Source organism: Hypomesus transpacificus, chromosome 5, assembly GCF_021917145.1.
Source record: "Hypomesus transpacificus isolate Combined female chromosome 5, fHypTra1, whole genome shotgun sequence".
Classification (NCBI taxonomy): domain Eukaryota; kingdom Metazoa; phylum Chordata; class Actinopteri; order Osmeriformes; family Osmeridae; genus Hypomesus; species Hypomesus transpacificus.
Window position 1 is genome coordinate 3,250,497 of NC_061064.1, and position 15,742 is coordinate 3,266,238.

Sequence of the window (15,742 nt, forward strand, 5' to 3'; positions counted from 1 at the left end):
CTTGTTAATAAATGTTCCATTTGAGCATGAATGTTGACAAAAATCTACGAATGTATTAAGTTGTGTAGGCTACTAGGCTTATATTGTTTAAGTGTAGTGAGTTGCATTCAAGATACACGTTTGAGAAAAAAAAATCTGTAAAAATTTAAATAAGTTAAAATAGGTCAGTCCAGCAGCGATATTGGTTTGGTCTTTTGGAACGGTGTTGACAACACTGTTGTTATCTCATCCCTTAGTCCCTAGACAAGTACGACCTTGGCAAGACATTGGTATTCTCAATTAAGGTATAACTCTTGAACGCATCTGTTCCAGAGCACGTTTCAAACAGGTTACTTAATTTTTTTCCTTCCTGTATACCAAACGGCTGCAAAGTGCAAGCACCATGGCGGCAGTACGGAGCCTACGGGTGTCTGTAAAGTCAGATAGCGGGTCTGATCGCTCAGAATCGGACTCAGAATCAGACTCGGACCGAGATGCCCGTGAGTCTGAACCTATGGAGGTGGAGGAAGGCGAGCTGGAGGTGGAGGATATTCCAGTCAATCGTTCTCTGAAGGAATTGTTACCGGTGAGTTTGTCCAGCTAACATTAGCTAGCGGTGGCTAACATAGGCCTGAGCAAGATAGAGCTAGTTTGCTACTGCTAGCAAGCTAATTCAGACCGCGGACTGAAGTACCATGCCTGTGAACTGCGTATGATGAATGGGCGACCTGCGTGCTTGGCACCCGAAGATGGGTGGTCTGTTGGCTAACGTTAACAGCTCCACAGACTTAGTCTGGTAAATGTGTTAGTCTTATGTACATTTGCCTGAACTGTGAAATGAGTTGCTTTCCCGACTGATGACGGTGCGTTGTGTGGCTTATGTTGGCTAGCTAGTGCTACGGTTATAAACAGTAGCTGGCTAACGTTCTTGTTCATATAGTCCAGCAGGATAAGGTCACATAGTGTTTTGGTTCCGTACCTAGTGCCACTAGCTGGATGGGTTATACTGGGTTGCACTACAGGACCGTTTTTACATTCGATTTAGCTGACCCAGTCAGATTGAGAGTGAGATTGCTACTAGTCTAGTTATCGCAAGCAAGCTAGCTACTAACTAGGCAACAAGTTTCAGCCTGCTAGCCACCAATGTTGCTCAACATTAGCACCCATATCAGTGGTGTAGAGAACGTTAGAATGTCATTCAAGAATATATTTTTTGTCTATTCATGTATACTTTGTTGCTCAAGAGAAACAATTTGGGACATTTTAAATGATTGTATTAATGCAAAAAGAATCTATATTATTTTATATATCGTATTTTAAATTATATTGTATAGCCATAGTATTTTATTTTGTTGTACATTTTCTACATTTTAACTTTGTTCACTATGTTTAAATGTTCACTGTATGCACCTGCCCATAGATATATATATAACTATATATATATCTATGCACCTGCACACCAAAGTAAATTCCTTGTTTGTGACCACTAATTTAGCGATTAAACACGATTCTGATTCTAATGCTGATTGACTCCAAATGAGTTTTTTAAATCAACATGCTTGTTTTTAGGACACAAGTCGGCGGTATGAAAACAAAGCAGGCACTTTCATCACTGGAATCGACGTTACATCGAAGGTACCCAAACTCTTTTTAATCCATAGGGTATACGCACAAAAGACACATACAAAACATTTAAACATAGCCTTAAGGAATGGCTTGTTGCCAATCAGATATGCAAGCACTGATGTACTGTCTGCTTATATGTGTGTTTGCCGTGTTGATGTATGTTAGCTATGTGCCTCAGTGCTATTTATGCACTTGTACTGCAAGTACTCTTTTCTGTTGCTTATATGTGAACTGGGTGTGTCTACGTTACTGTATGTTTATTGACTTATTTAAACCTTAGTATGTTATTGGATATTTTGTCATTTTAGGCTGCCTTTAAACATCTGGCTGGGGACAGCAGATGAAAATCTGCCTCTCTTGCTAACTCTGGCGCACTTACAGTTTTGCTGTTGATTATTGTATATTGTCCCTGAAATAAATGAGAAATATTATGAAATGCTATATCAGTGTTATTTCATGAAACATTGATAGTTTCTTCTTACTGTAACTGTGTGTGTGTTTTCCATAACAGGAGGCGATCGAGAAAAAGGAGAAAAGAGCAAGGCGGTTCCATTTCAGTCCAGAGGTCAACGTAGCTCAGAAGAATGTGATGCTGGACAGAGATATGATGAAGAAAGGTATAGTGCTCCACAGAGGAAATCATCATAGGATTTCTACATTCAGACAGTCTCGCCGCAGAATCCAAATACATTCTGGAGCCACATTTCTTCCTCTGCTTAGTGGTAATGAACTTCTATGTTACACAGTCCACTCATGCTCTCTGTCTTTCACAGCCATACCCAGTTTGCGTTTGGAGGCATTGCATGTTGCAGGAGTGGATAACATGAGCACCCAGGATGTGTTTGGATATTTCAAGGAATACCCTCCAGCACATATCGAGTGGATTGATGACACTTCCTGTAAGTCGAGTTTGAGACAACCCCCTTCTGCACACAGACCCACACATTGAAATTGACCATAGATAAGTGGTTTAATAATAGTGACATGACACCATAACTGTGGCCTGCAATAATGTATCGGTGACTTTATTACCTAGGTAACGTAGTGTGGCTTGATGATGTCACTTCTACTCGGGCCCTCCTCAACATCAGCCGCATGCCAGACAAAGAGGCGGTTACCACGGAAACAGATGGTAGCAAAGAGCCAGATCTGGCATCCGAGGAGAACAAAGGTGAGGCAGACTACGGGACTGGGAGGGCCACATTCACCACCTGGTGTTTGTCTCTGATCTGTACTCTGTTCTGTCTCAGCTCAAAGAAGTCGGGGCTCAAATGATGACGACAATGATGATGATGATGAAGAAGGAGAGGTAGATGAGGAGGAGGAGGAGGCGGTGGTGACGGATAAGAAAACCAGTGATGAGTGTGAAGGAAAAGCCAGCGAAAGTGAAGGAGAGACGGAGAAGAAACCAGACCTAGAGGATTCCCAGGTATGGCAGGAGACAGTTGGGAGTTTGTTCTGAACTGACTTAGTTGAGTTGGGCTGCATGGGTGACTCATCTAAACTGGAGCGACTGTGTTGCAGGTGGACCTGTTATCTCAGGCAGAGCAGGAGTCTTTGTTACGGAACGAACCTCGACCAGCTACCAAAATCTTCAAAGGCAACAATCTCTTCTTGAGAATCGCTACTCACGGTACAGACTCTCTCCCCCCCCCCCCCCCTCCACACAGCCAGACACACACACAATCTCTTTAACTCTGTTATGCAAAGTCATGGCATAACCAGACACTCATTATACAGTGAAACGCATCGCACAATAGATCAAAATGGATGCCTTTACAATGTGAAAATGGATGGTGCTTGAAAAACAGATTGCGAGTGTTTCACAGAAGACTGCTCTCCTCCCCTTTCTATACAGACGACAAGAAAGAGCTGGGAGCTGCCAGAAAAAGCAGATATTACATGAAGTACGGCAACCCAAACTACGGGGGCATGAAAGGCATCCTCAGCAACTCCTGGTAAGAACCAACTCTGACTGCATTTGAACCGGCGTCTTCAGAACTGAACGGTGCAGACTGCTCCACGCTGAAGATCGCCCCCCCGCTGGATGTCCAGCCTAATGACGTCCCAGTGGACGCCCTAAACATGTGCAATGTTCTCCCATCTGCCTCAGGAAGAGGCGATTCCACACACGGAGAATCCACAGAGATGTCATCAAGACCAAGAAGCCACTCATTGGAGACAGCTTGGGCCACACACCACCCTACACACACAGGCACTCTGGTACGAGCAACACACAAACACACACACAAGCCAAGACTCCCATGAACATGTTCGGTACACGCATCAAGTTGCTTTTTCTTACACTTTGCCTGTTCCGTCTGTCCAGCTGACCTGGTGAACTTGCCAGAGGAGCCCATTGAGGAAGAGGAGGAGGAGGAAGATGACGATGGGGGAGAGGAGGACATGGATTCAGACGACAGGGTAGTCGAGTACCGGGAGAAGGGGGTGCGTGTGGGGGGGCCGGCGGGGGTGCGTGTGGGGGAGGCGGCTGGGGGGCGTGGGGGGGGCTCGGGGGGTATGCGTAGTCGCGGGGCAAGGTCTCCGTCCCCCTCCTCGGACTCTGACGAGATGGACTACGACCTGGAGCTGAAGATGATCTCCACCCCCTCCCCCAAGAAGAGCATGAAGATGACCATGTACGCGGACGAGGTGGAGACCAATCTGAAGAGCTTACGGTGAGGCGACCTTTTCCTGAGGTCGGTTTATTTTGTGATGTCAGATGGCTGAGCGGTTAGGGAATCGGGCTATTAATCATTAATCAGTATTAATCGGGCTATTAACCGGTTCGATTCCCGGCCAGCGCATGGTCTGTAAATGCATGTGGAAGAATTTGCAGCAGTCACCAGCGTCTGTTCTACCGGTTAATGTTCCAGACACGCTGTTCGGAGCGACAGCAGCTCGGGCAGCGGTGTGCGGAACAGGATCGGCAGCGGAGGAGGGTCTAAAAGCATTCCAGACAAAGTGATCGATGTGCGACAACTGCTGGAGGAGAAAAGACAGGGGCTCACTCAGAACAGACAGCGCCCCCCAGTGGCTACATCTGGGAAGACGGGTCAGTCACACCAGACAGGAACGATTTCGCTGTACAAGGGCTTTTAAATGCAGAGCTACTGCACACTACTTTACTCATATGAAAGTGGCCTTAACGGGGTGTTTTGTGTTTTCTGTGTGTAGATGTGAGGCAGAGGTTGGGGAAGAGGGCGTACTCCCCAGAGACACGACGCTCCACCTCCCCCGTAACCCTGAGAGACAGTCCCCCTCCACGAGAACCAACCACTGATGTGCACAGCCGACTGGGTGTGGCCAAACAAGATGCCCGCCGCCTTTACTCCGACACGTCCAAAGACAGAAAAACAAGTAAGCAAAAAGCATAGTCTCCTCCAATAGTAAATATGGCACGGGGCATGCGGTTTAGTCTTTCATATTAATTGTAATTCTGTTCCACTTCCTCTCATAAATCAGTAATCAATTTGCTCACAATGTTTCTGACTGTCTCCCTCATCTCATCTGTACAGGTCGTCTGTGGAGCAGACTTGGCCCCTCCCACAAAGACGGCCCTCTAGACGGGAAAGCACCTAGTCGGAGATCGGGGTCAGTCGCCTCCAGGGTGGGCGTAAAGAAGGGAGGGGAAGAGGTCGAAGAGGAGGATGACTCAGCCCTCCAGAAGGTATGGGGGGCCATGATTAAACAGAAGGAGCAGCAGACACACAAGATGAAGAAGAGTCGCCTGGACAACCTTCCGTCATTACAGATTGAGATCAGCCGAGACAGCAGCAACGGCTCTGACTCCGACACCTGAGGGAGGGGTCAGGGGAGTGAGGGAGGGAAAGGAGATTTGGGTACAGAGTGACACGGACTGAGTAGGGAGGTGGGGTGGAATGTTAAGAGTGATGTTAAATTAAAGAAAGCTTGGATGGTAGAGGGAAGTGATTTGTGTCAGTTTACCACAGGCATTGACCTTAGCCCTCTATTTTAAACCTTCTGGCTCAGTCTTTCTTTTGAACTGACGTTTTGGAATTAAATGAGATCTCTACAGGACACCAATAAGAACCGGGCACCATTATTTTTTGCCCAAAAGGGGACATCATGTGACATTTCACCTCCGATACTTTGTTCAGTTACTTAACAGCAATATGCCTGTGTTCGTTGCCCCCATGTGAAAACAGAACTGAGTGGTTGGCGACAGTAACCAAGCTGTTTTAAGTATCTCCATACTGTATGTGGTACCTGTGTGAGTAAATATGACAGCTATTTGGTTGGAGGCATTCTACATCCAAAATGTTCCCACGGATACAATTCTATAAAAGGTTTTGTACACCACCAGTTAGTATTCTCTGAAAATGGCCAATCATTATTCCAGATGGAATAGTAAACATTCCCAGACATGAACTGATCATTGTGTCATCACCAGAAAATAAAGTTTGTTTTGTAAACCACTTGTTTTTTTTTTCAGGACTGGTATTGGAGCAGAGGTTATATAGGGACATCTGAATTCAGTACCAAATGACATGCCAGTGCCCCCTTTATAGGCAGTGAACATCCCTTCATGGAACTATTTACAGGGTTTCAGCAGGTTTCATTAAGTCAATTTAAGACCTTTAACACCAAGATCATAAAGATTGAAATTCAACAGTAGAAGGTACTAGGGGGTGGGGGAAAAGATTGAATCGCAATTCATGTGAATTAGTCTTCAAGTGATTCTCAATTTTATTTATATAAGCATATATTGAAATCACAATTCGATAGTTGGGAAAAGGGATCTAGAGACAGTCAGGGAGCGTGCTGAGACTACAGGGGTCTAAAAAGAAATTCAACTGAGTTATGTCCATGAAAAATTGAGCTGTAAGAAGAGCGTTCAGACCAATTTGACCCCCCCGTAAATCATACCCTCTAGAGCTCCACTTTTGTAGGCTATGACGCAACTTTTTGCTACTTGTAACTTTCTGCAGCCAGCATTTCTGGACATTAAGGGTAAAACCTTTGACTAAATTAAATGTAAGAATTTGGATGAAAAACTGTCCGTTCTAAGGCCTTGCATTTCAAGTTCAGAATTAAAACTCTAGACCCCACAGGAACTCTGGCTTTACCGCAACCAAGTTTAGCAGTGGTTTTGAACACAATGTTTTTATTCTGCATCTAGTTGACAACTATGATATTCAGGGACATTGAAGAATTGAAGTGATGTGAAATGTATACTGTTAAACTCATGCAAGGTACAGTTCTGTATGGATTTTGAACTTTATTTAAGTAGAAAGTCACACGTTCCAAAAACTGAAACAGCTGGCAGTCATCCTCTGGCTCCCAGGTCTTCATGCAGCCAATGTAGACATCCCCCTGGATCGCCAGTTAACTACAGAAGGTAAAAAAATCCAAATAATTAGTTACAGAAGATAAACCCACTACTCAACACTGAACTATCACTGGTGTTCAGAAAACCGATTATCACCACTGAACCATCTGCCGGTAATTCCAGCTATTTCAGTTTAAATTTCATCATTACTACATCAGTGAATCAGAGGAGGATTCTGCAGTATGCTTTGACACTGGAGTGTGCTTACCCATTGTTCCTTGTGCAGGGTCACCCTAAATGAGGATACAAATCATCCATTATAAAATCTTTTTAATAAAAAAAAGTCAAGTCTTTAATTCAGCCAAATCTCAGAAAACCGATGATCACCACTGTACAATCTGCCGGTAATTCCAGCTGTTTTCAGTTTCAAATTTCATCACAGCATTTGGCAAAACCCCTTAATCACAAGTGTAATAGGTTTCTTACCTCAGGTAAAAGTTTAAGTTGGGGTGATGGTCATTGCCTTGGAGGACCTAGTAAAACGAAATCTAGTTAACCGTCTGCAAACACAACCAATGGGCTAATGTTTACATCTGCAACGTTCAGAAAACCGATGATCACCACTGTACAATCTGCCGGTAATTCCAGCTGTTTTCAGTTTTAAATTTCAACATACCATTGTTTGCAACCGTAACAACAACAACTAATACTTTATCTTACCATTCCAAAGGACCATCAGGACTTGGAACAATCACGATGTTAATTGTCACCCTGGGAGTGTCTCCTGAAATTAGGCTTACATTAAATATTGACAGAATTTGATGCAAAGTACTTAACCCCAAGGTACAGCAGTCTCAGAATTGGATTATGAAAATCGTCAGTTATCGCATAGGACGGCACTTCCTATTCAAGGTTTTCATCAGCGACAAAGCTGTAAAGACCATGCTACCCAACCGCATGTCATGGATTAGGAGTTAGCCAACCAATTTACCTTGCTCCCTCCACATGTGTTGGACGAGTCCTTCCACCTCTGGTAAAAGTTGGGAGTGGGGTGACGGTCATTGCCTGGGAGCACCTAGTAAAATGAAATTTAATTAACCATCTGCAAACAACTGATGGGCTAATGTTCACATCTGCAATGTTCAGAAAACCGATGATCACCACTGTACAATCTGCCGGTAATTCCAGCTGTTTTCAGTTTCAAATTTCATCACAGCATTTGGTACAACCCCTAAATCACAAGTGTAATAGGTTTCTTACCTCAGGTAAAAGTTGAAATCGGGGGCGAGGGCCATTTCCTTGGCGAACCTGATAAAATAAAATCCAATTAACCGTCTGCAATCAAAACTGAGAGACTTACATTTGCAATGTTCAAAAAACCGATGATCACCACTATACAATCTGCCGGTAATTCCAGCTATTTTCAGTTTTAAATTTCAACATACTTTTGTTTGCAAAGTAACAACTAATACAGTCTCTTACCGTTCCAAAGGACTATCAGGAGGTCATCTCGTCACCCTTAGAGTGTCTCCTGAAAAATTAGGCTTACATTAAATATGGACAGAATTTGATGCAAACTACTTAACCCCAAGGTACAGCAGTCTCAGAATTGGATTATGAAAATCGTCAGTTATCGCATAGGACGGCACTTCCTATTCAAGGTTTTCATCAGCGACAAAGCTGTAAAGACCATGCTACCCAACTGCATGTCATGGATTAGGAGTTAATAAACCAATTTACCTTGCTCCCTCCACATGTGTTGGACGAGTCATTCCACCTCTGGTAAAAGTTGAGAGTGGGGTGATGGTCATTGCCTGGGAGCACCTAGTAAAATGAAATTTAATTAACCATCTGCAAACAAAACTGATGGGCTAATGTTTACATCTGTAACGTTCAGAAAACCGATGATCACCACTGTACAATCTGCCGGTAATTCCAGCTATTTTCAGTTTTAAATTTCAACATACCTTTGTTTGCAAAGTAACAACTAATACAGTCTCTTAACGTTCCAAAGGACCATCAGGAGGTTCTCGTCACCCTTGGAGTGTCTCCTGAAAATTAGGCTTACATTAAATATGGACAGAATTGAATACTAACTACTTAACCCAAAGGTACAGCAGTCTCAGAATTGGATTATGAAAATCGTCAGTTGTCGCATAGGACGGCACTTCCTATTCAAGGTTCTCATCAACGATAAAGCTGTAAAGACCATGCTACCCAACCGCATGTCATGGATTAGGAGTTAGCCAACCAATTTACCTTGCTCCCTCCACATGTGTTGGACGAGTCCTTCCACCTCTGGTAAAAGTTGGGAGTGGGGTGACGGTCATTGCCTGGGAGCACCTAGTAAAATGAAATTTAATTAACCATCTGCAAACAACTGATGGGCTAATGTTCACATCTGCAATGTTCAGAAAACCGATGATCACCACTGTACAATCTGCCGGTAATTCCAGCTGTTTTCAGTTTCAAATTTCATCACAGCATTTGGTACAACCCCTAAATCACAAGTGTAATAGGTTTCTTACCTCAGGTAAAAGTTGAAATCGGGGGCGAGGGCCATTTCCTTGGCGAACCTGATAAAATAAAATCCAATTAACCGTCTGCAATCAAAACTGAGAGACTTACATTTACATTTGCAATGTTCAAAAAACCGATGATCACCACTATACAATCTGCCGGTAATTCCAGCTATTTTCAGTTTTAAATTTCAACATACTTTTGTTTGCAAAGTAACAACTAATACAGTCTCTTACCGTTCCAAAGGACTATCAGGAGGTCATCTCGTCACCCTTAGAGTGTCTCCTGAAAAATTAGGCTTACATTAAATATGGACAGAATTTGATGCAAACTACTTAACCCCAAGGTACAGCAGTCTCAGAATTGGATTATGAAAATCGTCAGTTATCGCATAGGACGGCACTTCCTATTCAAGGTTTTCATCAGCGACAAAGCTGTAAAGACCATGCTACCCAACTGCATGTCATGGATTAGGAGTTAATAAACCAATTTACCTTGCTCCCTCCACATGTGTTGGACGAGTCATTCCACCTCTGGTAAAAGTTGGGAGTGGGGTGATGGTCATTGCCTGGGAGCACCTAGTAAAATGAAATTTAATTAACCATCTGCAAACAAAACTGATGGGCTAATGTTTACATCTGTAACGTTCAGAAAACCGATGATCACCACTGTACAATCTGCCGGTAATTCCAGCTATTTTCAGTTTTAAATTTCAACATACCTTTGTTTGCAAAGTAACAACTAATACAGTCTCTTAACGTTCCAAAGGACCATCAGGAGGTTCTCGTCACCCTTGGAGTGTCTCCTGAAAATTAGGCTTACATTAAATATGGACAGAATTGAATACTAACTACTTAACCCAAAGGTACAGCAGTCTCAGAATTGGATTATGAAAATCGTCAGTTGTCGCATAGGACGGCACTTCCTATTCAAGGTTCTCATCAACGATAAAGCTGTAAAGACCATGCTACCCAACCGCATGTCATGGATTGAGAGTTCATTAATCGACCAAGTTACCTTGCTCCCTCCACATGTGTTGGACGAGTCCTTCCACTCAAGTGCAGAAATCGCAACCTTAAAAACAAAATAGTTCGTAAGCAATGTACTACAAATCATTATTGCAAGTGGCATGCCGGCTACCGACTATTTTTAGACAAGCCGGCCACCGACTACCTCGATAGCTAGTTTTCCAGCATGCGGATCAGAAGGTTAGAAATCTAACACTTAGGAGTTTTCGTCAGATGTCGCATCAGACGGCACTTCCTATGTGGTTATCATCCCTTCCGCAAACTGAAACTATACATTAGGTTACTTGTGTCAGACTCACCTTTTAAAGTGTTGTTTCATCACCAAACCACGTTTGTGGTTTCAGCTCATCGCTAGCCCGCCATTGCAACCAAGCTAAAGTAGTATGTCACCGGTCAACGTGACATACCTTAACGATACATCATTAGTCACGTTGGTAACTAAAATCAAGTTGTACCAAGATACAAAGGCTTTCCTAAAACCTTCCATTCTTTCAGTATCCAGATAGGCATGGTGTTTCACGAGATTACTAGGCCCAGACACCGCTTCAGTTCAAATGTATCTGCTTCCCTCTTGAAGAAGTCGGTGTGAGAGAACGACATCGTGGTGGTCGAAGAATTTATACGCAGCGGTCGCTTGAAGTTTGCGTAAACACCAAATAGTGTCATACGTCACACCACCCGTGAAAGGCGCTCTTTATGATCCTCTCTGCTGAATTATTATGTACAACATAGAAAATAATAAACATATAAGCTATATTATAGCCTATACCTTTTTTAAACAGTCAAAATATAACCTTTAAAATAATTAATAGAACAAATTAAATTCGTTTTAAAATAAATACTTACATTTACACGTTGTTTGGTCATTACTACTGGAAAAGCCCATGTGGATTGTGTTTTTTCCCAAATGTAAGTGATTTTCCACAGTGCTCACATTGTATTTAAATTGAATTAATCTCGCATATTTTATCTAGCCTGGCTGCCAGCCCAACTTCTCCCCGCCCAAAAGAAATTTGTTCGGGAATCTGACTAGAATTATGAGTATGACAACGTCAGGCTATATTGTATCCACAGTGACATACAAACAATACAGCATAAGAAAGTAGGCCTAGGGCAAAACATCAAGGATTTTCACTTCAAAGGACCAATTCAGCCCACTTTTGCTGCTAGTATAAAAGATGGGTTGAGCTGTTTGCCCGCAGCATAATCGGAGTCATCTGTTTACTAGGAAGCATGTTCGTGATGTAGTCGAATGAATGAGGTGTTTGCAGTGCTGCTGTGGAGAGCGAGTTGCCAGAAGAAACGTTTCTTGTATTCTCTGCAAGGTAGGCTATGGACCTAAATAAGTAGCCTATAACTGTATAACATTTTTTCAACCCTGTAGCTGAAACTGATTTTTCTGGAAACCAGTCTTATGCCCTGGTGTCCATTTTGTTGTGATGATTTAGTGGATGGTATCTCTTTTAACTCAACTTAACTTTTCTAAAAGTCCTTCTAATTTTTAAAACAATTTTCAATGACAAAAATGTTACTTTGTAATAGGCCTACGGTTGACATAGGGCCTATCCAAAGTTTATGAATGAAACCAGTTATGGATTTGTGTCGCCTTTAGACATTCTAGGCTACAGTCAATGCTCATATCCATCATATTTCCACATTCTACCGGTCGTGACAATAGATAATGCAACACCCTTTTAGACAAGGTTTAAAAGGAGAACAAAAAAGGTTGCAAACATATTTACTGTTCCCATAGTAACCAGGCGAAAGGGTAAAACTTGGTTACCAAAGAGACTGTACATATTCTCAGTCAGACAAGCAAAGAAGATGGAGGAGCAAACACGTACTGCTCCGCATATCAGTATTTGTTTATTCTTGTTATTGAGACCGCTGGAATCACCATGGAGATCCACAAGGCAAACATTGGATGATAAAAAGAAATCCAGTTACTATTTCTATTTTTCTGTGTTTTTCATTTCAGGTGCTTTGTGTGGAGAGATTCAGTTAGTGTAGGTTAATGTCTGTCTATGTGTTTGTGCCTGTTATATCTACTCCAACATTCCCATGAGAAATATGTTACCACCCGTGAAAAAAGACCGGATCATAGCTCAGCTTCCCCAGGTAACACACACTCACCTCCAGCCAATCTGAATTGAATCATGTACTGTATATGAATAGCACAAGGACTGACTGTTGGGTCTCAGGAGGCCTGAGATTGAGACGATTAAGTCGAGTATTTAAGGTTGACTTTTTCACCCAGATAATATTCTTAGCTCCGCTTTTGCCCTTAACTCATGCGGAATGGCAGCTCTAACAAGGAAGCCCCAGTTTGAGTCAGAACACAAGTTTCTTTCTTCTTTCTTTTGCTCTCTCTCTCTCTCTCTCTCTCTCTCTCTCTCTCTCTCTCTCTCTCTCTCTCTCTTTGTCTCTGTCTCTGTCTCTACCTCTACCTATCTCTCTCTGCTTCCTCTGCAGTGTTTCACTCCTAATGCAGCCCTGCACACCAAAGAAAGCTTCCCCACGCAGGTGACGTCTGCCTGCCATGGACAGAAGACTGGCACAGTGGGGTGAGACAACGAGCAGACCTCTCCCTCCAGACCTCTCCCTCCAGATCTCTCCCCTACACACACACACACATTTCAATCATCTGTGTTCCATACACTTGTTTGTGTTTTATAGGTTTAACATTGCTAAGGTGATTGTTGTGGGGGATGTGGCTGTGGGGAAGACGTGTCTGATCAGCAGGTAAGAGCAGGCATGTGCAGTGAAACACTTCCACTGAACGAACCAGTAAAATGCATGTACAGTTTAAATCCATATAACAAAGTGTTGGCTCATTGTGCAACACTCATATCCTTTAGTAAGCTATCTCATCAATTTTATAGACTGCTGACTACATCACCTCCTGTTATTTTGTTGTTGCCATGATACCCTAGTTAGTCCACACACCCACAACAGGTGCTGAGTCAGACTAAGGCTTCAGCACGTTTACTTTCTGAACCATTGATTTGATCCTCCGGTTCACACCTGTTGACCCCATTTTGTGGCTTCCAGGAATTATTGTCAGAATGCAGTCACATTGTCATTTACAAAGGCTCATTGTTTGACTGACTTGAGGGCTTGCTTTACGTCCTCAGTCAGTTCCATAAGGAAGCCTTCTGTTAGGTTTGGTATTTCAGTGCGTTGAAAGGTTATTAAGCAGATGATCTCTCCTCCATGTAATGCTCTCTGTCTTGAACTGAACTTTAGGTTTTGTAAGGACATGTTTGATAAGAATTATAAGGCTACTATTGGGGTGGATTTTGAGATGGAGCGATTCGAAGTGCTGGGTGTACCTTTTAGTTTACAGCTGTGAGTATACTTTTAACATTGGCAACACACACACACACACACATACAGACACAATCATTCACTTTTCATATGAATTTAAAATGGGCTTTGGTAGTGGATAACAACATCTCTCCCTCTGACTGTCTCTCTGTCTTTTAGATGGGACACAGCTGGACAGGAGAGGTTCAAGTGTATTGCTTCCACATATTACAGAGGAGCACAGGGTAACACACACAGCCACACACACGCACACACACTACAAGCACATGAGAGAGAGAATGCCTGTGAGAATGCCTCAGTAATGATGTGTCTGTTTCTGTCTGTTTCTTCAGCCATCATCGTGGTATTTGACTTGAGCAGTGTGGGATCTCTGATACATGCCAGGTATGAGAAACCAGCACAGGCTGGTTCATTCACGTGGATCATTCTCCACCATAATCCAGTTTGTAATAAGGTCATGTTGGGTGTGGGTGGGCTGCTATGTGTTTCTGTTCAGGCAGTGGCTGGAAGATGCTATGAAGGAGAACGACCCCTCAAGTGTGCTCTTGTTTCTGGTTGGAACCAAGAAGGACCTCAGTGTGAGTTACCCATGAAAAACAACCCACGTATAGACGCAACCAAAATGGTAATCATTCACTTAAAATCCAAATGTATCTTCCTCTCTCAGTCTCCTGACCAGCTGGAATATATGGAGCAGGAGGCCATCCGACTGTCTGAAGAGATCAAAGCAGAGTACTGGGCAGTGTCTGCTAAATCAGGTAAGATGACTAATAACAGAAGATTGACATATGCACACACACACACACACACACACACACACACACACACACACACACTTTTATGTCCTCTTCTCCTTCCTACTTCCCAGGTGACGGCATCAAGGACTTTTTCTTCCGGGTCGCGTCTCTGACCTTCGAAGCCAACGTGCTGGCAGAGCTGGAGAGGAGCGGATGCAGGCAGATCGGTGACATCATCAGTAAGTCCTGCCAAAGTCGGAAGGATTCTTTTCAGAGAAGTGTCACCCTAATCTCGTTCCCGGTCCTCGTCTGTGTTCCTTTAGGGATAACTGACAGCACGGAGAAGCACAAACCGACCAAGAAAAAAGCAAACTGCTGCTGATGGGCTGGACATTTATACAGAGTTGTTTCAGTACATTTACGCGAAGCTAAATGGGACAACCCAAACTAAATTCTGGAATCCACAATCTGTCGGCAAAGAGTTACGGAACCATGGGCACCAATGGACTATTCATTGTAGATCATTGTAGAGTAGCAGGAAACAATTAAGGGATCATCAGAAGAATCCACCGTGGAGCCAGGCCTGGTAGCCTCAGTAATCACAAGACCCTCGGCTGAGGTCAACGCTGACAACAACAGGCCTGTTCTCCAGATACAACTGAAACTGAAGATGATAGCTACCATTGCTAACAACCAGTCTCAGACTCACTCTGTTGTCCTCGCTGGTGCGTGCATAAGACAACATGGCGTACAGCGAGATCCCATGTTATTGTCTCGAATCATGTGCCTCTCTGAAGATATGTTGTTTTACTGGAGAATGAGACATCAGCAGACCTAATGGCCTTTTTTTTGTTCGCTGGGTTATTTCCTCAGTCTGCTCTAGCCGTCATGTGTCTGAGATGCTAATGTGATGCGTACGCCTGTTCCCATGACGCCACTCAACACAGCTCGTCTCCAGAAACACTCATCTCTCCTGCTCCCAAAATGGAGGGATTGTTTGCAGAGACAAGGAGGAGAATGTTTTATTTATATCCGAGTCCAATCACATTATGCGAAACACTGGAACAGACCTACTACAGTGGTGTGAGTTCTGTAGAATGTTTTTGCAGTTTATTATGGCAGCATGAATAAATGTCATGTTAAATCAGTTATTTCACTCAGAGGATCATACTGGTTCAGTATATACAACACTCCCCAACACTTCTCCCATGACATGTAGCAAACAGACCACC

At 43.3% G+C, this 15,742-nt stretch overlaps 2 protein-coding genes, 1 long non-coding RNA gene and 15 other non-coding genes across 21 annotated transcripts; 2 read left to right on the top strand and 16 right to left on the bottom strand.

Moving 5' to 3' along the window:
• The first annotated feature begins 165 nt into the window (after positions 1–165).
• ncbp3 (nuclear cap binding subunit 3) lies at positions 166–6,032 on the top strand. Its single transcript, XM_047020240.1, has 13 exons — positions 166–565; positions 1,549–1,614; positions 2,117–2,222; positions 2,379–2,504; positions 2,642–2,776; positions 2,856–3,034; positions 3,130–3,238; positions 3,464–3,563; positions 3,719–3,828; positions 3,935–4,283; positions 4,482–4,660; positions 4,783–4,965; positions 5,124–6,032. The coding sequence occupies exons 1-13, from the start codon at positions 383–385 to the stop codon at positions 5,405–5,407; spliced, it is 2,109 nt and encodes a 702-aa protein (XP_046876196.1). The 5' UTR covers positions 166–382; the 3' UTR covers positions 5,408–6,032.
• Positions 6,033–6,291: 259 nt separating this feature from the next.
• LOC124467867 lies at positions 6,292–11,056 on the bottom strand. The gene is made up of 14 exons (XR_006956124.1): positions 10,746–11,056; positions 10,436–10,492; positions 10,140–10,223; positions 9,913–9,996; positions 9,655–9,703; positions 9,427–9,474; positions 9,158–9,241; positions 8,381–8,429; positions 8,159–8,206; positions 7,890–7,973; positions 7,619–7,682; positions 7,385–7,431; positions 7,167–7,191; positions 6,292–6,958 (listed from the first exon to the last, which is right to left on the bottom strand). It is a non-coding gene; the product is annotated as an uncharacterized LOC124467867 (long non-coding RNA).
• On the bottom strand, positions 7,034–7,107 carry LOC124468360. Its single transcript, XR_006956177.1, has one exon. It is a non-coding gene; the product is annotated as a small nucleolar RNA SNORD65 (small nucleolar RNA).
• On the bottom strand, positions 7,265–7,340 carry LOC124468359. The gene has a single exon (XR_006956176.1). It is a non-coding gene; the product is annotated as a small nucleolar RNA SNORD65 (small nucleolar RNA).
• LOC124468364 lies at positions 7,499–7,574 on the bottom strand. The gene has a single exon (XR_006956181.1). It is a non-coding gene; the product is annotated as a small nucleolar RNA SNORD65 (small nucleolar RNA).
• LOC124468343 lies at positions 7,751–7,825 on the bottom strand. The gene has a single exon (XR_006956161.1). It is a non-coding gene; the product is annotated as a small nucleolar RNA SNORD49 (small nucleolar RNA).
• On the bottom strand, positions 8,039–8,114 carry LOC124468357. Its single transcript, XR_006956174.1, has one exon. It is a non-coding gene; the product is annotated as a small nucleolar RNA SNORD65 (small nucleolar RNA).
• LOC124468365 lies at positions 8,268–8,343 on the bottom strand. Its single transcript, XR_006956182.1, has one exon. It is a non-coding gene; the product is annotated as a small nucleolar RNA SNORD65 (small nucleolar RNA).
• Positions 8,500–8,574, bottom strand: LOC124468344. The gene has a single exon (XR_006956162.1). It is a non-coding gene; the product is annotated as a small nucleolar RNA SNORD49 (small nucleolar RNA).
• On the bottom strand, positions 8,790–8,865 carry LOC124468361. The gene has a single exon (XR_006956178.1). It is a non-coding gene; the product is annotated as a small nucleolar RNA SNORD65 (small nucleolar RNA).
• LOC124468346 lies at positions 9,019–9,093 on the bottom strand. The gene has a single exon (XR_006956164.1). It is a non-coding gene; the product is annotated as a small nucleolar RNA SNORD49 (small nucleolar RNA).
• Positions 9,307–9,382, bottom strand: LOC124468358. Its single transcript, XR_006956175.1, has one exon. It is a non-coding gene; the product is annotated as a small nucleolar RNA SNORD65 (small nucleolar RNA).
• On the bottom strand, positions 9,542–9,617 carry LOC124468366. Its single transcript, XR_006956183.1, has one exon. It is a non-coding gene; the product is annotated as a small nucleolar RNA SNORD65 (small nucleolar RNA).
• On the bottom strand, positions 9,774–9,848 carry LOC124468345. Its single transcript, XR_006956163.1, has one exon. It is a non-coding gene; the product is annotated as a small nucleolar RNA SNORD49 (small nucleolar RNA).
• LOC124468363 lies at positions 10,064–10,139 on the bottom strand. Its single transcript, XR_006956180.1, has one exon. It is a non-coding gene; the product is annotated as a small nucleolar RNA SNORD65 (small nucleolar RNA).
• Positions 10,293–10,367, bottom strand: LOC124468347. The gene has a single exon (XR_006956165.1). It is a non-coding gene; the product is annotated as a small nucleolar RNA SNORD49 (small nucleolar RNA).
• On the bottom strand, positions 10,633–10,703 carry LOC124468348. The gene has a single exon (XR_006956166.1). It is a non-coding gene; the product is annotated as a small nucleolar RNA SNORD49 (small nucleolar RNA).
• Positions 11,057–11,472: 416 nt separating the features above from the next.
• On the top strand, positions 11,473–15,657 carry LOC124468314 (ras-related protein Rab-34-like). Of its 4 annotated transcripts, XM_047020994.1 has the most exons (11): positions 11,473–11,771; positions 12,425–12,564; positions 12,919–13,010; positions 13,123–13,188; positions 13,693–13,794; positions 13,933–13,997; positions 14,106–14,157; positions 14,270–14,351; positions 14,441–14,531; positions 14,642–14,749; positions 14,834–15,657. In XM_047020994.1, the coding sequence occupies exons 2-11, from the start codon at positions 12,508–12,510 to the stop codon at positions 14,890–14,892; spliced, it is 774 nt and encodes a 257-aa protein (XP_046876950.1). In that variant the 5' UTR covers positions 11,473–11,771; positions 12,425–12,507; the 3' UTR covers positions 14,893–15,657. The 4 variants fall into 4 exon arrangements, with proteins under 4 accessions (XP_046876950.1, XP_046876949.1, XP_046876948.1 ...); XM_047020993.1 differs by having other exon boundaries at positions 14,642–15,657; XM_047020992.1 differs by lacking the exons at positions 11,473–11,771; positions 12,425–12,564 and having other exon boundaries at positions 12,582–13,010.
• Positions 15,658–15,742: the final 85 nt, after the last annotated feature.